This window comes from Elgaria multicarinata, chromosome 3 (genome assembly GCF_023053635.1).
Source record: "Elgaria multicarinata webbii isolate HBS135686 ecotype San Diego chromosome 3, rElgMul1.1.pri, whole genome shotgun sequence".
Taxonomy (NCBI): domain Eukaryota; kingdom Metazoa; phylum Chordata; class Lepidosauria; order Squamata; family Anguidae; genus Elgaria; species Elgaria multicarinata.
The window spans coordinates 144,315,560-144,340,437 of record NC_086173.1 but is presented as its reverse complement, the minus strand read 5'-3'; the positions used below and the strand labels follow the sequence as shown (position 1 = coordinate 144,340,437).

General features: G+C 48.0%; 1 protein-coding gene across 1 annotated transcript in view; it reads left to right on the top strand.

Annotated features, from left to right (window-relative positions):
• Positions 1-24,878, top strand: part of PLXNB1 (plexin B1) — a 146,066-nt gene that overhangs the window by 84,387 nt on the left and 36,801 nt on the right. The window contains exons 7-20 of the mRNA XM_063122145.1: positions 3,574-3,674; positions 5,580-5,712; positions 7,547-7,703; positions 8,723-8,831; positions 8,954-9,062; positions 11,253-12,122; positions 12,645-12,770; positions 14,175-14,297; positions 14,953-15,046; positions 17,698-17,864; positions 20,432-20,583; positions 21,417-21,522; positions 22,608-22,744; positions 24,400-24,573. Of these exons, the coding sequence (XP_062978215.1) occupies positions 3,574-3,674; positions 5,580-5,712; positions 7,547-7,703; positions 8,723-8,831; positions 8,954-9,062; positions 11,253-12,122; positions 12,645-12,770; positions 14,175-14,297; positions 14,953-15,046; positions 17,698-17,864; positions 20,432-20,583; positions 21,417-21,522; positions 22,608-22,744; positions 24,400-24,573 (2,558 nt within the window). The remainder of the gene's footprint in view (positions 1-3,573; positions 3,675-5,579; positions 5,713-7,546; positions 7,704-8,722; positions 8,832-8,953; positions 9,063-11,252; positions 12,123-12,644; positions 12,771-14,174; positions 14,298-14,952; positions 15,047-17,697; positions 17,865-20,431; positions 20,584-21,416; positions 21,523-22,607; positions 22,745-24,399; positions 24,574-24,878) is intronic.

Below are 24,878 nucleotides of genomic sequence, written 5' to 3'. Positions count from 1 at the left end.
CCATCCTCAGCTCCCCCAAGGTCAAGTCTGTCACCTCCAGAATATCATCCATCCATCCATCTTTTTTTATTTATTTATTTATTTATTTATTTATTTATTATTGCATTTATATCCTGCCTTTTTTCCACCAAGAAACCCAAGGCACATAATCCTCCTTCTTTCCATTTTAACCTCACAACAACAACCCTGTGAGGTAGGTTTTGGCTGAGAGTCTTTGACTGGCTCAAAGTTACCTGGTGCATTTCCGTGGCCGAGTGGGGATTAGAACCCGGATCTCCCGACTCCCAGTCCAACGCTTTAGCCCCTACACCACACAGGCATATCAGCGACCCCTTCAAAGTAAATTTCACCAGCATGAATGCAAACTGTGTGGGGCCTCTGTTGCTTTAGAGAGAGAGACAGAGAGAGAGAGAGAGTGTGTGTGTGTGTGCGTGTGTGTGTTTAAATTACTAGATAGCTTTTTAATCATAAAAATGGTCCAGACAATTAAGAGGGACTTCCTGATGAAAAGCAGACGACGGACCAGGAGGGTGGGGGCGGGGGGAATCCAGCAGATGGGAAGTGTCCATTAAGACAAAGAGCCTGGCCCTGTGCTTTGCCTCCCCGTCTCCTCCAGCCTGATGTCATTTATCACTGTCCGATTTTTATGAGCTCTCCACCAGGCTTCCACCCACGTGACAGTGCTCTGTCCAAGCCCATTGGGAATTTCAAACCCTGAGTGGCTCCATCGGCTTTATTATTATTATTATTATTATTATTATTATTATTATTATTATTATTGCCAGAGGTTCTCCCCACTCCCGGCCCCCCGCCAGCCTCCCCCCGCCCCCAGCCCTCCGCAGGCATTGATCTTCCCTTTTGGTGCTTTTCTCTTCCACTCTTTTGGTAGTTTTCTCATCAGAGGGGAGAAACAGCCAAATTGTGCAGGGACCATTTAAACAAGGGCTGTGGGGTTAAGCTAATTCATTGGTTTAATAAATCAAAACAGTTTGATAAACTGAAACACATGTGGGCAACCCATGGCCCTCGGGCTACATCTGGCCTTTGGTCTGCAGCCTGCAGAACCCTGAGGTGTCCCGCCTGCTTTGCCCCCGTTGGATCAGCCATCAGCTGGGTGGTGGGGAACATGCTGTTGTTTCTCTGCTGCTAATAGCAGTGGACGTACAGTGATCTTGAGTGGAATTGGGGGAGGCTCTAATGTCTTCGTCCCCCAGCAATCCACATCAAGATCAAGGGGGGGATTTCAGGGGGGAAGTGTGTGTGTGTGTGTGTGTGTGTGTGTGTGTGTGTGAGAGAGAGAGAGAGAGAGAGAGAGAGAGAGACTATAGATGTATATATGAGAGAGAGTGTGTGTGAGAGAGAGACTATAGATGTATATATGAGAGTGTGTGTGTGTGTGTGTGTGTGTGTGAGAGAGAGAGAGAGAGAGAGAGAGACTATAAATGTATATATGAGAGTGTGTGTGTGTGAGAGAGAGACTATAGATGTATATATGAGAGAGAGTGTGTGTGCGTGTGTGTGTATGTGTGTGCGTGAGAGAGAGACTATAGATGTATATATGAGTGTGTGTGAAAGAGAGAGAGAGAGAGACTATAGATGTATATATATGAGAGAGAGAGTGTGTGTGTGTGTGTATGTGTGTGTGAGAGAGAAAGAGACTATAGATGTATATATGAGAGAGAGTGTGTGTGCGTGTGTGTGTATGAGAGAGACTATAGATGTATATATGAGTGTGTGTCTGTGTGTGTGTGTGTGTGTGAGAGAGAGAGAGAGAGAGAGAGAGAGACTATAGATGTGTGTGTGTCCTGGCCTCACCCACCACCATCACACTCATCACCACCTCCACCCACTCATGCGCCCCCCTAAATGGTTTTCACAGGGGCCAACATGGCCCTGGGCCCCAAGAAGGTTTGGCCACCCCTGAACTGAAAAGGTGTTCTCTATGTAAAAACCAAAACCCCAATTCTTTAATATTAGTACTTACTAAAAAAAAAATGTAGCTGGCAGGCACTGTCATGGAAGAGGCATTCCCCCATGTTTGTATGTGTGAGAGAAAGAGGACTGCCTGTTCTAAGATGACAAATCGGACCTGCCGCAAAATGTTAACAGTATGGAGTGTTCCTGTTCCCTCCACCACAATACTCCATTCACCTTCCACCCAGTTATTTTTGTTTCTCCCTCTCAATGCACCCAACAGTCAGCATTGTGTGGCCTCTGAGCAGGCTCAGTCCTCAGCCTGTTTTGAGGGTTTCCCCCCCCTTGCCCTTAGTTTCCCCCCTCCCATCTCAGCTATGCAAGCAACAACTCTTGCATCTGAACGTCAGAAAAGAGAATGATGCCTGGGGTGACACATGTATGCACCATCCTGAAACAAAAGAAGTCTGTTTTTGTACTCATTTAGAACTGTTATTTTTCTTGCATGCAAATGAGTGCACATTTAATTTATCAGTTAATCACTTCAGACCCATACAGCAAATCAACTACAGTTTCTTTAGTCAGGTGATACCCCTAATGTCAACATAAACACTGTACCAAGTAAAACTGAATTCTGGGCCGTGTAAGCCTATATTTTCATGTTTCCTTACATTTTCATGTTTCCTACGCCTCATGTGGCGCAGAGCGGTAAAGCAGCAGTTTCTGCAGCTGAAACTCTCCCCACGGCCTGAGTTCCATCCCAACGGAAGCTGGTTTCAGGCAACCGTCTCGGGTTAACTCAGCCTTCCATCCTCCTGAGGTCGGAAAAATGAGTACCCAGCTAGCGGGGGGAAAGGTAATAACGGCCGGGGAAGGCAACGGCAAACCACCCCGCTATAAGGCCTGCCAAGAAAACGTCAGCAAAAGCTGGCATCCCTCCAAGACTCAGTAATGACTTAGTGCTTGCCCAAGAGGTTCCTTTCCTTTCCTTAAGGTTCCTTATTTTTAATATTTTATGCTGTACCTTACTGTTTAAATTTTTGTGACCCACCCAGTGAGCTTCGGGCAATGAGTGGTACCCCTGCTCCGTGGACTAGTGGAGAATTTGGTGAGATTCATTGGGGAAGAACAAGAGAGATGTAATGGAGTCCTCAATCAGAAGGTGTTTGATTTTCTGTGGATGCCAACTGACTGGCTTGACTGCATAGAGATTGGGGGGAGAAATTCGTTCATTTCGCGAGTTAATGCAAACTTATATTATTTAGCACTTTCACAATAATGCATGAACCAAAACTCAAGTTATCCTTCGAAATTCGCCCCCCTCTGAATTTTGAAATAGAATTCTCCAATAAAAAAATGCGTACAAAATGTGTATATTAGGGGAAAAGGCACAGAAAAATGCACGTCAATGAAATAACCTTCAAAAATGCGTTACATTAGGAAACGTGCTTACAAATGATGTGTATATTAGGCAAAACTGCATACCAAAAATGCATGCATTAGGAGAAACATGCACAAAAAAGTGTACGAACTTTCACTGAACGTTAAAAAAAAAGAATGGGCCGAATCGAAATTAAGATTGGAAAAATGAGAAACAGCAAAATGGACTCAAAAGTTGGCAGATTTGTCCATCTCTAGTTCTGCATCTCTCTCTTGCAGGTGGCCAAGATCCCCATATTTGAATGCTCACAGTACTTGGATTGTGAATCGTGTTTGGCCCAGAAGGACCCATATTGCGGTTGGTGCGTTCTCCAAGGAAGGTAAGATCTCATGATGGTGTAGATCTGGGTTGGTATCTTCACTGGGTCCAAAGGTCAACACAGGGTATTTGGAGGGCCAAACTAGTAAGACGTTTTTCAGAGAATCTTTCTCTAAATTGTAAATGGAGATTCATAAAGGGGGAAGCGATGGGCTGTGGGAGGGGGGATGGATTCTGAGTGACTTTTGGAAGTGGGGCTTCACTGGGAGTGGCAGCAGTTACACCTTTAAAAAAAGCAGCAACCTAATTTTGCTGTTGGTGTAAGTAGCAGTGCGCCTATGCACCATTTCCACCGTCACCCCCATAATGCCCTGAGGTGGGGGGGGCACAATATTTTATTATAACAATGCCACTAGAATAATTCTGTATCATGACGTAGAATTGCTCCAATGGGGCATTGTTGATGGTCAAGGGGTGGGGTGGGGAAATGGCTTCCACCATCGTTGCTTGGAATGGCAACAAAACAAAAGCTATTTAAAAAAAGGCAGCAGCAGGATTTCTTTTTCTTTTTCAAAACCCCAAAGCTGCTGTTAACCATGAACGGAAACCTTAGAGCCACACAGAAGAGTTCAAAATCAGGTGGTTGCTGGCAGATACGGACAACTTTGTAAGCTACAGGGTGGCCCTATTTGCCCTAGCAGCATTAAAGTTAAGGAGAGCTTTTGTGGCGGGTCTGGATTCTGACCTTGTGTAAGGTAGATAATAACACAGCCTTCCTCAACCTGGGGCGCTCCAGATGTGTTGGACTACAACTCCCAGAATGCCCCAGCCAGCTGGCTGGGGCATTCTGGGAGGTGCAGTCCAACACATCTGGAGCGCCCCAGGTTGAGGAAGGCTGGAATAACACAAAGAGTATGGCATTGATTCAAGATAACGTGTTTTATTGCTGTTCTATTTTGCTTAAAGTGTTAACTTGTTTTACTGTTTCAAGGGTTTTAATCAGATTAATGTTTTAATGTTTTATGATGTTGTGATGGCCATTGGCTACAAACAATAAATGAATGAGTGAGTCACAAAATGGGAGAAGTTGGGAACAGGAGGAAAATCCTGTAAGCTTTTGACAAAAGTCCAGAAACGTATAATGACCTGCACACTTGGTAGATACCTTTTTTCCTGTAGTGTATTCTTGTTTATGTACTGACTTTGTTTTAAATGTTTATATTAAAAAGTACTACCCTGCTTTCCCCCTCTATATGTTCTTCAATATGCTGCTAGTTTACCTGAAAAAATGTAATAAAATTCAAATTGAAAACATGGGGTCAGCTTGAGCAAGCAGGTGTTGCCTCAGTAGAGAGATGAAGCCTTATGAAGGGTGGTGTGTCCTGCTGTGCAGCTGGCCCTGCCTCCCTGGAGGACCTGGCTGTGCTCTTTAAAGAGAGGGATTATGGGAGTTGTAGGCCAAAACAGCTGGAGGGCCACAAGTTGCCCACCCCAGGTCTGGGAGGGGACTTATATATTTGACAGCCTTGATTCACCAGTTGCAGCTGGGTCTTCCTCCTCTTGGTCACGGGTAGGCCCTTCCTCCTGAGTAAACCCTGAGTGAAAGAGTCTTCTGATGGTTGCTCCAACTGAGTGTTCCTCTTGGTCCATTGCTTTGGAAAGCTGCAGGATGAGGGAGGAGAGTCAGGAAACGTGGCTGGGCCAGGTTTGAAGGGATTCCTTGGGACCTCAGATGAGGCATCCCTGCCACAAAACCCCTCAGGATGCATCTGTGGGAGTACTGAGGGATCAAAAATCCTCCTCCTCCTCCGGTCAGCCGAGAGCCTGACATACATTTGTGGATGATGGATATGCAATTGACTAAGTTAAAAAGAAGTTCATCTCCTCTCGAGGGCGAGTGAAGGTCTTTTTCTCCCCCTGTCTTCAGCTATTTGTGCGTGTGTGTGTGTATGTGTGTCCATTCCAGGTGCAGCCGTCGTTCCGAATGCTCCCGGTTCAAAGTGAGTGAGCAGTGGCTCTGGGGCTTTAATTCCAGCCAGCAGTGTCTGTCCATCCACTCCCTGAGCCCAGCCAGCATCAGCCGAGAAGAACAGAAAAATGTGAGCTGTGAAGCGTCGCGTTGCCCTTTTGAAGGCTGTGAAACCGCCTTGCCAGGAGCAGTTTCTCGCCTCCTGGGGACATCGGAAGCGTGGGTGACTTGCCCGTCCCCTTTTCACGCTTCCTTTGTGAAGGGAGAGCTTGGGAGACCTTCACACACATGCTGTCCAGGCTTTCATGTAATGTGAAGCTTCCCAAAGCCGAACAGAATAACCTTGGAAACAGAAAATCCTTGGAACAGGCTGAGGAGACCCAAGTTAAGATGGGTGTCATAGAGAGAAGAGGTGGAATGCACAGAGGTGGAAGCCGCCTCATGCTGATTATTGGTCCATCTGGCCCGGTATTGTTTACACAGTGATGGCCGTGGCTCTCTGGGGCTTCAGGCAGGCCTCTTTCCCAGCACCGCCTGGAGAGGCTGAGGACCGAACCGTCCACATGCAAAGCAGATGCTCTATTGGTCCAGCTACAGTCCTTTCCCTTAGCTACAACAGTTGCGTTTATCCCTTCTGGGGGACAGTATTGGCAAAAGAATTGGGAAGCTCCTCTCACCTGGGCAGGGATGTGCAGCATCCAGGGGTTTGCTGGGGGGGGGCACATTGCCCCCATTGCCCCACTCCCGGCAGTGCTGAAATTGTCAGCAGTGGCAAAACAACAACAACAACAACGGTGATTTTGCAAGGAAACAAGGTGCAGTAGGAGCGCACGTCCCTTATTTACAAGCAGAATCAGGGTTTCCGGGAGGCTTGTGGGAGCACCATTCTGCTTATGAATAAGGTTTTGCACCTTGTTTCCTTGCAAAAACACTGGGGGCAGGTATTGCTGCTGCCGTAGTAGCAAATTCAGCAGAAATGGGGCTGGAAAAAAGGCCACGGGTGGCCACTGTGCTCTAGGGGAAGGACCCCAGCTCACAGTGGTAGAACACATGTTTTGCATGCAGAAGGTCCCAGGTTCAATTTCTGGCCTCTCCACTTAAAATAATGAGGCAGCACGTAATGGAGAACAAAGCACACACACACACCGCAAGACCCTGGAGAGTCGCTGCCATCCAGAGTAGCAATTCTCCAGGGCTACACGGAGCAGCACAAGGGTGCTTCCTATGTTTTCCATGTGCCAGTCTTCCTCTTCAGGCCCCAGTGCTTGGGGCTTCAGGCTTCAGGGCATGGGGGATTCAGCGTCTCCATCACCACCACCGGTATCTGGTCCGTATTTTTCCTTTCCTTTCTCCCCACCCTATCGACTTCCGTTCCTTTCCCCTTCCCTGTTCAATTCCATCTTTAACCTCCATCCCCTCAACCCTTACAAAATTTAAAATTAAAAACTGTAATTAATTTACGTAATTGATTCTATATGTAAAAGTATAGTTTGTTTTTTAAAACAACGGGTGTATACAAAGCCCAGTTTATGTCCTTCTGGTTTGACCAAATGCCCACGTATAAATGAGGGGCTGGAAATAATCTGGAGAAGCAACATAGAATCTGGTTGTGTACTAGGCAGTCTGTAAGAATGGTTGCAGAAGCCTAGGCATCTCTGATTTTATTTACAACAAAACAAGTCAAGTTACTAGTCCTCATGCTGATAAAGAATAGAATGAATAGCTTTGAGCATCTTCTAGGTAGGGATTCAAAGGGGTTTATCAGCTTCCAGGCATCTGGGCTTGGGCGTTCTGCTCATTTACTTGATGGTGCCCCCTGGTTTTTCCTATCATCCCTCCCCCCTTCCCGCCACATTTCTATTCCTCCGTTCTCTTCCAGTTTCATAAGCTGAAATGATGTTAATTAGAAGAGAATCGTTCTTAGGAGGACAAGTTTATTGATCTGTCTGCTCTGTGATTGGCAGATATTCCTGACTCTTTCGGATTTGCCTGCCCTGCGGGACGGAGAGTCCTATTCGTGCTTCTTTGAAGAGTATGAGAGCCCAGCGGTGCTGATAGGGTCAGGCCTCATGTGCCCTTCACCAGATCCCAGCCAAGCCCCAAGCTTGAAAGCAGGAACCGGTAAGTGACGGCATCAAAGACTGAACCACAGGTCCTGGCACTAGCCTTCCCTAACTTCGTGTCCCCCCACCCCAGTTGTTTTGGATTCTACCAAAGCACTGTTTTCCAATTAGCCTGCCCCAGCGTGGGTCTTATCACAAACTCCCATTACATCAGGTGATGCTAAGTGACATTCAGTTCTGCAGTCTAAAAATCATATGTTCTTATGTAAACAGTACACATGATTTTATTATTTAACAAGTAAACTTTGCAAAATATATCCTGCTAGCAGTGAATTTGTAGAATTTGGCTTTCCTGTTCATAAAAAAATGAGTTTTAGCTGACTCTTGAATATGTTCCATTACAGTACATATCCATTTCTGTCTCTCATTCTCAAGAGTAAACTACAGGCTACATTAAATACTTGGCATGTAGCTGGTCCTCACCATTTTGTTTACCTTAGTATAGGTGCATAGGACCCTGATCCAGATTCAGGTCACTGTCCACAGGTACATTTAAATCTTCCCACCAAGTCACTTTCCCCTCCCAAATTACCCCCTCCATTGCAGGGACTAAAAATTGGGGGGGGGGGGATGGACACACAACTCCATTGGTACCGATAGATTTTTTTCCTGTCTCTTTATTTAGCCCCCTTGTGTGTGTGTGGTGAATTTAGGTGTGTGTGTGTGTGTGTGTGATTGGTAGTGTGTCTATCAACACCTCTCCACTCATAAAGGTTTAAATTTCCCTTACCTGTGCATGGTGGTCCCGATCCAGATCAAGCCCTCACGCACATACATTAAGGTAAACTAAATGGTGAGGATCAGCTGCAAGCTACGTACTAAGTGTTTAGCCCTCAATGGGCCCGTTCAGAAGACACCTTAAACCATGGCTTTAACCACAACGAATAAGGCTTTTTGCTTTATTCACCATGGTTAAAGCCATGGTTTAAGGTGTCTTCTGAACGGGGTCAATGTCTGAACTGGACGCTCTTTGCTGTTGAACTGTGCATGAGGGATGCCTTTTATTCCCATTTTCAGACCACATAACCATCCAGCTGGTGGTGCGCTTCCACAGTGTCTTCATTGCTTCAACCGCTTTCTCCTTCTATGACTGCATGGCGGTGGCTTCTCTGAGGAAGTCGGCACCGTAAGTCCAGAAGGGTGCTCTCTCTCTCCCTACGCCCATTTCCCCCAGCATTGCAATGAACAGTAGCTCCTCTTTGATCCATTGGGCCTCCTCAACGGCTACTCTTGTGTCCTTATTTTCAGGTGCCAGGGATGTGTGAGCAGCCACTGGGGGTGCAATTGGTGTGTCCATCAATACCGCTGCACTCATAAATCCAACTGTGAAGAAGGAACCATTATCTACAATGAGAGGGTGTGTCTTTCATAGCTCCGATCTGCTCATCAGTCTGTTGAATTCCTGACAGATAAGGTTCAGGAACCTGAGGGCGGCCATTTTGTTGCCATGGAATTCAGTGCCCCAGTAGAGTGGGTCTTTAGAACTTTCTGGGAAATGACTTGGTTTAGAGAGTGTTTGAACGGCTCTAAGGGAGAGTGCTTATTTGGCGTAAAGTTTGTCATCCAGCCAGGTACCATGAAGATGAATATCCAAGTCTTCTTTGTTCATAGGATCATTGCGTGTGTTTTGATAGAACCCTGCATTTTTTTTATGGAACCCTGCATTAGCTCCCATTTTGAATTCCTCAGAAAGTTGGAATATATACAGGAAAGCATGGGGTTTTGGAGAGAAAGTTGCATATTTGTGATAGGAGAAGCTGCACGTGCTAAAATTCATTCTGCAGCACAGCTGATGGCAACAGTCATGTTCGGTATTAATCAGTCAGTCTTACGCAAGAGACAACAGAAAGACCTGTGGGGACTAGGACTGGGTGATCAAGACATTTGTTTAAATTTCAAAGCAAGCTTACTGCATTTGCACTACTTCAACCTGAACAAGAAGCAGAATGTTGTTTGCCATTGAAATCTGCACATTTCTAAAGTTCGTAGTGCAGTTTTCCAAAAAAATAATAATAAAAAATGCACACTTAAAAAATAAAAAGTACACAAAAATGTACACATATGTTTTTTAATGCACACAAAAATGACTAAAAGCAACAACAGCAACAACAAAATCCAAAATCCGATACGGGATTGGGGTGGAATGAACTTAGCATTGGAAAAACGAGAACCTGAGCAAAATTTGGCTTGAACGATTCAGCCGTTCCTAGTAGAGACTTAACACATTTTTTAATGCTATACATGCTCTTGTGCACTAGATGCATTCTCGTCCATAAAAGCGTAGGTCATAATACTTTGGTGAGTCTTCAGAGGGCTTCAGGACTGTGTGTTTTATTGAATTTCTATTATTTTTTGCGTTTACTAATACGCTGTTCACCCCTTTGGGAGCCTTTTGGCCAAACCCAGACTTCTCATGGGCAATGTCTAAATGAGGGCTTATCCTGGGGTTCGCCCCGGGATCATCCTTGTGTGTCCACATGACGCACAAGGGATCCCGGGGGCAGGGAAGGATGATCCCTCCCTTTCCCCAGGATAAGCAAAACGGCTTTAATCCCGACTTTTCCCGTGGTCTCGGTCTCTGGGCAGCTGTCCCGGTTTCTTCTCGACTCCGCACGTGTAAATACGAGGAGCTGGGAACCAGGCATGGGGCACTGAGCTCCTCAGGAGCTCTGTGCCCATCAGGGGTGGGTGTTTTTTTTTTTAAAGAAAGCCTACCTTTTCGATGGAGCGCTCGAGTGCTCATTTTCGATTAAAAAAAAAATGGTGGGCACAACGTCCTCTTCTTCCCGGGACGTGGCGCGGTGCATGTGGACTGAGGGGGAGGATTTTGCCATCAGCATATCGCGAGATCCTCCCCCCTCCGCCGGTAGGTCTAGCCATGCCGTATCTCTTTCATGAAAGAAAAAAATGAGAGGAGGCTTGCAGCGCAGGGAGAATAATGTGCAGTTTGACAAAGTTAGAGAAAAAACACAAGCGTGGAAAGATGCTTATTAGGGGACGATCCGTCGCTCAGCGGTAAGAGCGCCTGCACTGTAAGCAGGAAGTTCCAAGTACCTTCTCCAAGAAGGGCTGGGAAGACCCCGAGTCCCTGGAGAGCCACCCATCCATGTAGGCCAGGGCTGGCGAACATGTGGCTCTCCAGATGATGTTGGACTCCCATCATGCCCAGCCAGGATGGCCAGTGGTCAGGGATGATGGGAGCTGTAGTCCAAAACAGTTTCTCCACCCGAGGTGCAGACAATCCTGAGCTAGATGGGCCAATGGTCCGACTCGATATAAGGCCCCTTCCTAGGGGCCTGAAGGCTTGTGAAGCCCTCTGAGGACAATTTGGTCAGAGGTGGTGGTGCCTCTGCTAAGCACCCCCCCCCTCCCGGATCGCTTTCTAAAGGGAGGAATGTGTTCATTTTCATTTCTGTGCTCAACCCACCCCCAACCCATCCTGTGCAAGATTCTCTCATAACAGCGATAAATGGAGCGCGGTCTCCTGCCGCTGCCTCATTCTGGCTCTGACTGGCTGTCTCTTCTCTGCCTCTTTTCACTCCCCCAGGCTCAGATACCACACTTTACCCTGCTGCCATCCTCGGCCATGCCAGCCGCAGCCGTGTCCCCCTCGTCTTCGCCCACCGTGGCTCCTGAACCCACTGTTCTCTCAGTTGCGCCTGTGGCTACCTCCACCCCCAGCCCCACCACCATACCCGTTCTCCCCACCACCCCACCCGCAACGTCGGTCATGACGACTCTGCAGCCAGAAACCCTCAGTCCCACACACGCACCATCACCCACAACCGCAGATGCGCTCACCTCACCGGAGACAACCGCAGACTCTCTGACGCTGCCCCCAACTGAAGTGCCTACTACTGCTAGCCCTACCTCTGAGCCCGTCTCTGGCAGCCAACCGGAGACAGCTGGCCCCACAACACACCCTACCTCAGAACCGGTTGTTGTTCCCCAAGAGTGGCCCACCGATTCGTCCTCCACTGCCCTCCTCAGCACTCTGCGGCCTACTGTGGAGGCCCAAACGCCTTCCCCAGATGCTGAAAACTCCACCGCTCTGCCTCCGGTCCCAGACGCCCCGACATCTCCCGTCCCAACTCCTGTCACCTCCAACCTAACAGCAAATGCCTCCACCTCTTCCACTGACTTGCCACCTGAAGACCTGGAGACCGAGCTGCCTGTCTCTGAGATGCCCCCTCCTACAGGCCTTCCAGACTGGCTTCCTCCTGGGGACAGCACGGAATCCACGGACAGCGAGGAATGGCTGGGCTCGCTGCCCTCTGAGAATGACACGTCCTCCTTCTCTGCCTCCATCCTTCTCTCAGGCGACGGAGACTCCTCAGAGAGTGACATTTCTGATTTTCCCAGAATCCTGAACCCAGGGCTGGACTACCAGTATGATGCACCTGGATTTCTGGACTTGGTGAGTCCCGATCTGCACCTGAGAGCCAAAGTCCACACTGCCGCTGCCGCACCTAACGGCAGTCCAGCGATCCCTTCCCTCTGGGAGAGCGGGGCTTTGCTCCTGAGAAGAGCCAAAGAGAAAGGGGGTGTGTGCTTAACCCTTCTCTGCCAGTCCCTTTCTACCTAAACCCCTCCTCCACTGCTCCCCCCCATCCCCCCCACCCCCACCCCGCTAACACAGCGTGGTTTAAACGCAAGTCCAAAATGTTACTGGGAGATGGTTGGGGGAGAAACTGCTGGTGAAGGAGGAGCTTCAAGAGAAAAGTGGCTGGGACAGGAAGGGTTAAACATCCCCTTTGCTCTCTGCTGCCAAGTGCCACTTCTCACCTTGAGATCCTGTGGATGAATGGAGGAGGAGGAGGAGGAGGAGGAGGAGGAGGAGGATGGCATGATGATGATGATGGCAGAATGTTTTGGGTGGGGGAGCAGCAAGCTATGCAGAAAGACTTGACTATCCCTGGCTTGGTTTGTGTGCTTTCAGAACGAGGAGTTCAACTGGGGCCCGGCCGCCTGCCCCTGTGTGAGAGGCATTCAGGGGCCCTCTCTGTTGCCGGTCAACGTGCAGCGAAAGATCACGCTGATAGGGAGGAACTTCCACCTCTACGAGGTAAAGGCTTCGGCCCTGCTGGCGGACCAGGCAGGGCAACGGACGGACTGGGTGAAAACCTCCTTTGAGTGGATGCGCTCCAGCGAATGCGTTACGAGGCACCGGGAGAGCTGCCTGACTGCCACCTCATCTGATCTTAGCCCTGGGATTTTTACCCTCCGTACTGCGTGGGCGGGTTGGGCGAACCGCGGCAGGGAAACTGGCAGCCCTATCTCTTTAAATGTGGGTCTGCCCCCTCTAATGAACAAGATGAGAGGCAATTTGAAGAGCACAGTGTGTGTTTGAAGTGTGGGCGCCAAACCCTCGACTTTCCTCCCTTCGTCTGTCTCTTGGTGCCACCTTCCTCTCGACTGGAAGGAAGCAGCAGGGGCCACCCTCACCCACTTGTTCGTTAAACTGCCCCCCCACCCCAACTTTTAGATATGATTAGCATAGGTGCATATTTAAAGGGACGGGTGGGCTCCCATCCATCCTAATCTGGCCCACACCGGTGGTGTAGTGACACCAAGGGCATGTCTAGGCGGGGCAATATCCTGTTGATCGCCATGGGATCATCCCTGTGCATCCACATGACACACAGGGGATCCTGGGAGCAGGGAGGGATGATCCCTCTCTTTCCCCGGGATAACTGGGATGGCTTTAATCCCGACTTTTCCCACGGTCTTGGGATCATCCTGAGACCGCGGGACGTGTGGGCAGCCATCCTGGTTTCATCCTGGCTCTTCACAAGTAACCACAAGAAGCTGGGAACCAGGCACGGGGCACCGAGCTGCTCAGGAGCTCCATGACCATTGGGGATGGGGTGGGGGGAGCAGGAGGTGTTTTGTTTTTTTAAAACATACCTTTTCGCAGGAGCGCTCAAGCGCTCATCTTTTTAAAAAAATGGTGTGTAGACCGAGGGGGAGGACCTTGCTATCATCACATCACGAGATCCTCCCCCCCTCCGTCGGTAGGTCTAGCCATGCCCCAAGGCTCTCAGGGTCGAAGCAACAGGACTTCTTGATTTGGAGGGACTCTGGCATCATTTGCCAGCCTTCTCAGGGTTCCCTCTTCCCTCTGAGTTTAGCTGCAATCCTCACCGGGGGTGGGGTGGGGAGGAGGAATTGGTTTTCCCAGCAAGAATATATTGTTGTGAGCTATTCCTGTTTTAATGCAGAGCCTTTGAGGGATGGGGAACTTAGCTTTGAATGGGTAATTAAGACTTACTTTTTAAAAAGGACACATATAATACACACACACACACACACACACACACACACACACACACGGATCAACACAGCTGCCTGCATTTTTGGACTCTCCTCGCGGGCCATGACATGGCGTTGGGAACCCCTGCTAGCAGGAGGCTGGGGAGGAGGAATGTCCATCTGTAGGATTCAGCCCTGCATGTCTTCCTCCTTCAAGGACCGGCTCCAGGACTACGAATGCGCGTTGGTTTTGGAAGGGAAGACCTTGGTGATGGAGGCTTATATTGAGCAGGACGAAACCAATCCATCCCTTTGCTATATCACCTGCCAGCTGCACCAGGTAAGGAGGAGCCGGTCCTCAAGCTCCCACTAGCTCCAGTCTCAAGATGTGGCTAAAGAGGGGGGCTGATCATAAAGTGGGGAACTGTCACCGGGGGAGGGGGGGCTGTGTGTCAACCTTACCTGTTTACCATCTAATGGCTCCCTGTCCCTCCCGATTTTTATTTCATTTCTTAAGACGCTTGAATTGATTAATTTTAAGCTGGATCCTGCGTAGCAAAGTGCTGCCCTCCAGCGCCATCTTCATTGGGGTTCAAAGAGTGGTTTTGTGTTTTGGAGCTCTGGCTGTTTAAGTGAGGGGCAAAGAAAAAAAAAGTTCTCTTTATAAAAAAAATTATTATTATTATTATTATTATTATTATTATTATTATTATTATTTACACTTATATACCACCCCATAGCCGAAGCTCTCTGGGCGGTTTACAAAGATGAAAAAGATTAGATTAAAAAGACTGAACATTAAAAGTCAATATACAAAATTTAAAAACAGAAGCGTAAAAACAGCTAACATTTAAAACATTTTGAAGGCAATCTTGAGATTCGGGTAGCAAAACTATTTTTATTTTTCACAATCCTGCCCCCTCCCCACCCCCAGTCCTTTGTGTTAAGAAATACTTAATTCCTTTTGAAGACAGATGTCTTGGTCTCTCTTTCAGTACAGCTATTCAGCCCCACAACTTGAATTCAACGCAGTGGTTTTCGTGCAGAGAAAGCGAGGGCTCCGTGTGGACAGCATAGAAGATCTTCATGGTACAGGGAAAGAGTGTGGGGAAATCGTGGGCTGGGAGCTGGTAATGAAGTCAGGGGAGCTCGAGGCAAAATGGTCTCCATTTTGTGAAGCGGAAGTTCTCCGTGGTTTTTACATGCAATCATTAGGGCTGGCTGGGGCATGCTGGGAGTTGTAGGACTTTTTACTGTCTAAGTATTTGTAGGGTTGAGCCGTTAGTCACATTTAGAATCATAGAATAGCAGAGTTGGAAGGGGCCTACAAGGCCATCGAGTCCAACTCCCGACGGATGATCAAGGGATGGAGGAGAAATAGGTTCAGATTGAATTTCAATGCAAACTTACCTAATTTCAAACATCTGGATCGCTATGCAAACCAAACCTCAAGCTATCCTTCAAAATTTGCACTTAGCTGAATTTTGCATTGGAGCTCTCCATTTTTTTAAAAGTGTAATATACACACATACAAAAGGTGTAATATACTCCTACACAAAATGTGTATATTAGAATCATAGAATAGCATTGTTGGAAGGGACCTACAAGGCCATCCACCTTAAAGCATCCCTGACAGATGGTTGTCCAGCTGCCTCTTGAATGCCTCTAGTGTGGGAGAGGCCACAACCTCCCTAGGTATATTAGGGGAAATAATATTAAAAATGCAGTATATTCGGGAAATTGCTTGCAAAAAACGTGCCGCATTAGGCAAAAATACGTACAGAAATGTATGTATTGCCACAAATGCACACAAAAATGCTTATGAATGTTCATGCAAACTTAAAAAAAAATACCTCAAAGTTTGGGACAAACTGAACTTAAGCCTGGAGAAATTCTCAAAAGTTTGAGACGAACCAAACTTAAGACGGGAAATTGAGAGAAACCGAAATTGACAGATTCACCTATTCCTACCCACACAGCACTGAACTGGGAGTCAACAGTGGTGCTGATGAAGGGATTTTGGCAGGCGGGGAACGGGTATTGCTGTGGTGGACGGGTTTAAAGCCTCTGCATCACTGGAAAGGGGTGAGGTTAAAGTCTCTCCCGTCCCCAGCGAGATCTGTTTCCTTGCAGCTAATAATGATCTGTTCCCTGTTCTCTGGCTGCTCTGCTGGGCAGTGGGGGGGCAGGGAATGGGTTGGGCTCCATGGGCTCCATGGAGGTGACTAAAGCAACCCAAGAGCCACAGCTTGCCCAGATGTGATGTACACAGACCCCCTGCTTCTGAACTTACCCTATCTTGCGTCCCTCCTCCTAAGTCAGCACACCAATAATCTGTTCCAGAGGTTCCTCTCTGGTCTGGAGCGCTCATCCAACACCCGCATTAGAGAGGGAATGGAAGAGGAGACTTCTGGGAACCCATCCTCCACCCACCCCACCCTATGGAGTTGTGACTCGCTCCATCCCCCCACCCCTGCATGCTAGAAGGGGGCCCAGGCACATCTTTAGACCTGGCTTTTTAAATGGTTATCATTGTTAATGTTCTTAATGCTTGACTGTGCTTTTATGTGAAGATGTCTTTTCTGTCTTGAACTTTTTGGAAGCCCCCTTTGGTTGGCCTCAGAAAGGCGGTATAGAAATATGATAAATAAATAAATAAATAAATAAATAAATAAATAAATAATACCGTATTTCTTCGATTCTAAGATGCACTTTTCCCCCCATATAAACATCTCTAAAAACAGGGTGTGTCTTAGAATCGCAGGTGCGTTTATTATTTCTTAGAATCAAAGCTTTTTTTCTGTTGGTGGTTCTGAAATTAGTGTGCGTCTTACAATCGATGGCGTCTTAGAATCGAAGAAATACGGCAATAATAATTTATTTCTTACCCGCCTCTCCACTTAGATCGAGGCAGGGAACAACAGTGAATATAAAACACATTAAAACTGATTAAAAACATAGCATACATGATTAAAACATCCTAAAAACATCCTAAAAACATTCTAAAATTTCACTGGATAGGCCTTCCGGAATACAGCAGTCTTTATTGCTTTTTTAAATGCTAAAAGGCTGTTAAGTTGATGAGTCTCCTCTGACAGGCCATCTCACAGTCTGGGAGCAGCAGAAGAGAAGGTCCTCTGGGTAACAGTTGTTAATCTAGTTTTTGCTAGCTGAAGTAGATTCTTCCCAGAAGACCTGAGTGTGCAGGGCAGATTGTACGGGAGAAGGCGATCCCACAGGTAGCCTGGATCCAAACCATGTAGGGCTTTAAAGATGATAACCAACACTTTGTACTTTGCCCGGAAACTAATTGGCAGCCAGTGAAGAGATTTTAAAACTGCACACCAGGAACTATCCTTAGAAGAAAGCAACCGGTGTGTGCCTGGATTTCTAGACCAGGCTGAGTTGAGAAAGGGTGATTGAAGATCCTCAACCAGGGTTTTTTCAGACCACCTGGGGCCAGAGGAAGGAGGAAAGCTCCACGCGCCTGAGGATCCTATCCTTCCCTGGAGCTGGGCGTCTCTCCCGCACCCCCTTCAGCTGTCCTACATTTTAAAAAAGCGCTGCAGTTGGGGCCAATCTGACAAGATCCTGCCTTGGAGCAGGCGAAGAGGGTAGGAGAGAACACGGCATCCCTCTGGGGTCCCCCTTCCAAGGTCTCTTTGTCTCCCTTGGCCTGATTCCTGCATCCAAAGGACTGCCTCACCAGTGCCTGTCCCCATATGTCTGCTCCTCTGCAGTCACCCTGTACAATTGCTCCGTGGGACACTTGGACTGCAGCCGCTGCCAGACCGCCGACATCAAGTACAACTGCGTGTGGTGCGGTGGGAAGCAGCCCAGCTGCCTGTTCCGGGATTCCTGTAAAGAAGAGGTCACAGACACGTGTCCGGACCCGCAGATTCATGCTGTGAGTAACAGCGTAGCACAGCGGGAGCCAGATGTCTAGCGAAGAAACCCGCAGGAATCCGGGAGGCTTGCAAAATGCCCAATGAGACGTCGGACCTGCCAAGGTTATGGTCAAAGGGGTGGCTAGTTTTGACAGGGCAGCTTAATTGCTTCCTTTCTTGAGATGAAGCTGCCTCCTTCGGAGATGGAACAGCACAAACCCCCTACCTGTGTCCCGAAGCCTGGCATTTAGGAAGCGGCCTTACAGGGCTGAACTACACGCTGCGTTTAAATATGTATCGTGCAGCTGACCCTCAATATTTTGTTTACTTTAATGTGAGCCCGCAGGGCCCTAACCCAGATCTGGACTACCATGCCCAGGCAGGGGAGGTTTAACCTTTGCAGCTATCCACTCTCCCCCCCCATTCCCCACAATTCATCCTGTCTTTTGGGGGCTAAAAAAAGAGAGGGGAAATTCAGTGGCACCAATTGAGTTTTCTTCCCTTTTTTAAATACCCGCTCTGTGTGTGTGTGTGTGTGTGTGTGTGTGTGCTTGCGTGTGTGTGATATTGATGGAGGGGGGAACTGGCTTGGGGGAAGGTTTAACCATCGGCCCGTGCACAGTCGTCCCAGTACAGATCCAGATTTACACTAAGGTAAACAAAATGGTGAGGATCAGCTGCATGCTGCATATTTAACTTAGTGCGCAGTTTAGTCCACAGGCCAATGGAGGCTGGTGGCTCCGATTTCAGTGGGGCTGTGAATCCATTCTGGGTTTCATTCAGAACCAGCCAGTACTCTAAAGGAGCTCTCCAAGCAGTTAAAATGCTAAAAATAAATAAATAAGCTGTGGAGCTCAAAACAGAAGCAGCATTCATGTCGCCCTCTTGGCCCCTCCCCTCTGAAGGAGCTATCCGAGGTGCTGAACCTGTTTTGAGTTTAGTTCCTTTCGGGTTCTGAGTGAAACCCAGAATGGATTTACAGCCCCACTGAAATTGGAGCCATCAGCCTCCGATTTCATCTAGTCCAAGGATCGTCTGCAATGCCTTTTGTTCCAGTTGGCGGCCCCCCCTCCTGGCCCCAACCCCTCCTCTGCGGCACTTACACTAAAAATAAATAAAAGTAGAACCTGAATTGCCATGTTTGTGTGTGTGTGGGGGGGGGTTATGGAAAGGGAAGGGTTAACCCTACCCTGCCTGTGTGTTGCAATCCCCCAGAAAATCCTCAATCTACGTGGCAATTAGGTTTAGAAAAAAAGCTTGCTTTGGTGCCAAGAGATGCTTTTTTCCTAGGCTTCGGTCCAATGTGGAGCTTGTGTGTTATATTGGGGAGAGGGGAATGGTTCTGGTCCTGCTTACTTTTGATTTCGGCCCAACTCTGTCCCTGCCCATCGTGGTATATCGCCGAAGAAGAGTAGCTAACATGTGCCAGTTGTGGCTTTTTGCCTGCAAATGCATGCAGGAAAGGATCGGGCCCTGCTTACATAGCTCTATCATGAGAAGCATCTCCGAGACAATTAATCAGGGAATGGTTTTGATTGGTCCCCTGTGTGTTTGCAAGACAGTTCTGGCAGTAGTAACCTTGAAAGGGAGAAATCAATACCCGTTTGCATTTTAGAAGGAGGGAAGGACTTGCCTGAAGATGCGCATCTTGAAGATGAACTTGGGGAGGGGGAGAGAAAGGGCGTAATGGAGCGAGGGCAGAGTGGGGGGTGGTTACTCCACAGAGCAGCACGGAGGCAAAGACAAAAGAGCCAAGAGCCAGAGGAGAAGACCAAACATGGAGGTCTGTGTAGGAGAGGTGAGCTTACGAAGAGCAGAGAGAGCAGGGAAGATAATGGGGGAAGGTGAGGAAGGTGTTGCAGCCAGGGCTTTAGACGGAAGCACGACACTGAAGGACCTGGAGACCTGATAAAGTGGAAATACATATCCGAACGGTAGAGAAGGACAACAGAAACTTTTGCAGCACCTTAAAAAGACGCGGCTTTGGTACACTAGAATCCACTTGGTCAGATGGACGGAGGTTTTCTCTTCAGAAGTGGGCTCTAAACAACAAAAGCTGATGCGGCAATGAATTTGCTAGACTTTAAGGTGCCACGAGACTCCTTGTCGTTTTGGTGCAAGACTAACCTCTTTGGAAAACATAACTAGACAGGCTGGATACCTCTGTGTGTGAGGGGGGGAAGGGGTGTGGCTGCGCACAGGAATGCCCACTCCGTTGAATTGTGTGTTGATGCTGAGCCGAATTGTGGAGGTGGGCGTCATGTTTTCACTGTGTGTTTCCAGGCCATGCAAAGTGAGGGGTGGGGGTTAGGGTATAAGAATAAGGAAAACAGCTCTACTGGAGAACTAGCTCAGACATGGAGTTAAGCAAGGGCCTTGGTGATGATATCATTCCTGTTTTGGGAACTGGTTGCTGCAGGGATGGAGAACCAAACTCCTGGGCTGTTTTGGCCTCAGCCTTGTGAGCTGGCGGAGGGGACAGGCTGTTCAGAGGGGGGCCCTGTGTGTGTGTGTGTGTGTGGTGGTGGTGGTGGTGTTGCTCAGTGCTCAGATGTAATGCTTACACTTGTTTGGGCATCCTTCTCAGGTTTATCCCTTAAACGGACTGGTCGAAGGCAGCACCAGAATCACCATCACCGGGTCAAACCTTGGGCAGAAACATCAAGATATTGCAGAGACGGTCAGTGTGGCAGGAATCCCTTGCAAGGTTGATGCTCTGGTGTACGAGATCTCTAGCAGGTCAGTGCTTTTCCTTTGGGTTCATAGGAGCAAGGGGATATTGGGTGCTCCAGCACGGCCCGCCTTAGTGGCAGATGGAGATTTCTGTCTGTCTTCCCCCTTTAAACGGATGTCTTTCTCTCTGTCGGCTTTGCCATTACACTTCCTGCCAGCTGCTTCTGGCACCGCTGTGTTTTTGTCACAGGCTAGCTGAGGTCCTCAAGTGGTGCTCATAGGATCAGGCCCAGGGAGGGGATGTGTTCAAGCAGGGACAGACAAAAATCTTATGGGACGGACATCAGGCCGAAGGAAAATGTTCACCAGAGCCTGCGAGTGAAACAGGAACTGGCAGGTTCAAGTCAGTCAACGCTAAACAACAAAGGAAACCCAGTCCAAAGTCCTTGGCAAACCCAGCTGCCTTTTCCTGCCTCCTGTCCAAGGGCTGCTGGGAGTCTTGAGCCAGTGAGAGCAAGACAACCAAATTATTCCCAGCACTGCCTTGTTCCAAGTGAGCAGGGCAAGGTTGAGTCCTGGAAAGAAGCCTTTGACAGTCTCTGCTGGTGACTCCTACTGGGACAAAGAGGCTGGGCAGTTTAGAGCATGGGTGGGGAACCTTTGGCCCTCCAGATGTTGTTGGGCTGCAGCTCCTGTCCATAGGCCATACTGGCGAGCCAACCGCATGCGGCAGGAAAATGGCGTAGCAGCCCCATTGTTCAGGTGGGTGGAGTCTCCTCTGCAGCCGGGCCAAGAGCTAAAAGTGCCCCCCCTCTCATTAACTCAGGTTTAGAGCAGCCCATGTGGTGCACCTTGGTGGGGGATTCTTCTCCATCCTCTCTTCTGCCCTTGTCCTGCAGTATCGTGTGCACCACGGGCGTAAGCAGCACAGAGAGGTCCGGGCATGTGGTCGTGGAGGTTCCCGGAGGAGGACAGGGCATCTCTGGTCATGTGTTCACTTACCAGGTAACGTGGCCACCTGTTGTCAGTAACTCTTGGGCTGAAACCTGATATTGTGGAACATGCATGACTGCCGGCAAAGGCAGGCATCCCTCCCCATACTATCCAGTACCGGAGAATACATGTTGTGAAGTCCAGGCATTGCAATTTCCCCCACTACCCACGCAATTGCAGCCATGGGGAACTTCCAACCTGCGAAGACCTCCAACCAGGAGCCTGTCTTTTCCTGTGACCCTGCTAGGGATGGACTAGAAATCTGTTCAGGATTTGGCACTTTCAAACCATTATGCGAATCAAAACTCAGCTATCCTTCGAAATTAGCACTTGGCCGAATTTTGCAATAGAGTTGTCCAGTTGAAAATGTACACAAAAACATGTATATTATGGAAATATAATGTTCACAAATGCATTTTATTAGCAAATTGCTTGGGAAAATGAGTATATTTGGCATAAATGCATGCATTAGAAGCAATATGCCCAAAAAGGTATATGAAATTTCATGCGAACTTGGCCGGGGGGGGGGGAATCTCATCAAAGTTCAGGATGAACTGAACTTAATTTATATTGATTTGGGTTTTTTTCTCATTACATTAATTCTGGATTTCTGTATCTGTGTGGGTAGAATCATAGAATAGCAGAGTTGGAAGGGGCCTACAAGGCCATCGAGTCCAACCCCCTGCTCAATGCAGGAATCCACCCTAAAGCATGCCTGACAGATGGTTGTCCTTCTTGAAGGCCTCTAGTGTGGGAGAGCCCACAACCTCCCTAGGTAACTGGTTCCATTGTCGGACTGCTCTAAGAGTCAGGAAGTTTTTCTGGCTTCCTTTAACTTGAGCCCGTTGTTCCGTGTCCTGCACTCTGGGAGGATCGAGAAGAGATCCTGGCCCTCCTCTGTGCGACAACCTTTTAAGTATTTGAAGAGTGCTCTCATGTCTCCCCTCAATCTTCTCTTCTCCAGGCTCTTCTCTCAAGTTGCTTTAGGACTGCTTTTGGTCATGAGAATGTATAATTTTAGATGATGATGATGATGGTGGTGGGGGTGGTGATGGTGATGATGATGATAATAATACCTTCCCTGCCTTTACATACAGAACCCGGAGCTGAAATCTATTTCTCCATTGCGAGGCCCCAAGGCTGGCGGGACGCTCCTCACACTGACGGGCTCCAAGCTACTGACCGGCAACCCCAGCACAATCAGCATTCTGATTGGACACTTCCCTTGCTACATGTAAGAAACAATGTTCGGTAGCAGCTGGTTTTTTTCAGATTTGCCCACAGGCCAATGGTCGAGGGTATGTTGCTTTCCCACCCCACCTCAGCCCCCTTCTACACGCTTTCTCTGCTGTGGCACCCCAGCTGTGGAACGAGCTCCCCAGAGAGGTTTGCCTGGCACCTACACTGTACTCCTTCCGTCACCGGCTGGAGACCTTTTTATTTTCTCAGTATTTTAACACCTAATTTAACTTAAATTTAAACTTTGCTGTTTTAATTCCATATTTTAACCGATATCAATTTCTGCTGTGCGGTTTTATCCTGGGTGCGGTTTTTATATCGTATTTTGTAATTGTGTTTTTAGACTGTTGGTTGTTTTATTATGCTTTCCATGAACCATCCAGAGAGCTTTGGCTATTGGGCGGTATAAAAATCAAATAAATAAATTAATACTTTTATAAGTAAGTACTGGCCTTTGCACCTAGGCGCACGTGGTCACCCTTTGGACAGATGGAATCCAGGAATGAATTCCCCACCTGTCCCTTGATAGGCTCTGGGAGGGATCGCATGCTCATGAACATGCATCTCTTCGCCTTTTTTGGGTGGGCCTTAGCAATTTGGAGAGCAAGTCTCAGGATAACAGTTTCAAGTGAGTAGCAGTTTTTAGAGGGTAGCAAAAACAAGGAGTCTTGTAGCACCTTAAAGAGTAACAAATTTATTCTGGCATTAACTTTTGTGGCTTATAGCTCACTTCATCAGAAGTGCTTCATCAGATCAGATCTGATTGCATCTGATGAAGTCGCCTGTAGTCCGCAAAAGTTTAGGCCCAAACCAGCCACAAGACTCTTTGAGGTCTCAGGGGTTTGCCCAACAAGCCACAAGTTGCTTATTAGGCTGTATTTTTCAGAGTTGTTGTTTGCAAAGTTTTTTTATTTTATTATTTACTTACTTCATTTCATTTCTATACCACTCATTGCCCGAAGCTCACTGGGTGGGTCACAAAAATTTAAACCGTAAGGTACAGCATAAAATATTAAAAATAAGGAACCTTAAGGAAAGGAAAGGAACCTCTCGGGCAAGCACTGAGTCATCACTGAGTCTTGGAGGGACGCCAGCTTTCGCTGACGTTTTCTTGACAGGCCTTATAGCGGGGTGGTTTGCCGTTGCCTTCCCCGGACGTTATTCCCTTTCCCCCAGCTAGCTGGGTACTCATTTTACCAACCTCGGGAGGATGGAAGGCTGAGTCGACCTGAGACGGCTGCCTGAAACCAGCTTCCGCTGGGATCGAACTCAGGCCGTGGGGAGAGTTTCAGCTGCAGAAACTGCTGCTTTACCGCTCTGCGCCACACGAGGCTCATGGAAGCTTAAAACCTCAATATAAAAGTACCAGAATAAAACCTAGCAGCAATGCAGAGATTGAAAATATAGATTTAAAACAGTAGTTCTAAAAGATTCAGATGCTAAAATGCTAAAGTACTGGGAAAATAAAAAGGTTTTCACCTGATGCCGAAAGGAGTACCACGAACCTCTCTAGAGAGCTCATTCCACAGCCAGAGTGTTGAGAGTGTATTGTCTATACAAGCAAGTCCTATATATATATATATATATATATATATATATATATATATATTCAATCCCTTTTCTCTTTCCCTCCCGCCCTTTCCTCCACAGTCGTTCTGAGATGCAAGAGGATAAGCTGCAATGCCTCACGAGTCCCAGTAACACATCCATGGAGCTCCCGGTCACAATCAAGTATGGGGATCAGGAACGGCTGGGGGATTCCCTCTTCAAATACACCTTAAACCCCAACATCACATATGCAGAACCAGCCAAGAGTTTCCAGAGGTATTGAAACCAATGTGATAAATGTAAAGCGTTGCCTTACACCAGCGATATGGAACGTGTGGCCCTCCAAATATTGTCAGCTACAGCGCCTGTCACCCCTGACCACTGTGTATTCTGTCTGGGCCTGATGGGCATTGGAGTCCAGGAACATAGAATCATAGAATAGTAGAGTTAGAAGGGGCCTTTAAGGCCATCGAGTCCAACCCCCTGCTCATGCAGAAATCCACCCTAAAGCATCCCTGACAGATGGTTGTCCAGCTGCCTCTTGAATGCCTCTAGTGTGGGAGAGCCCATGACCTCCCTAG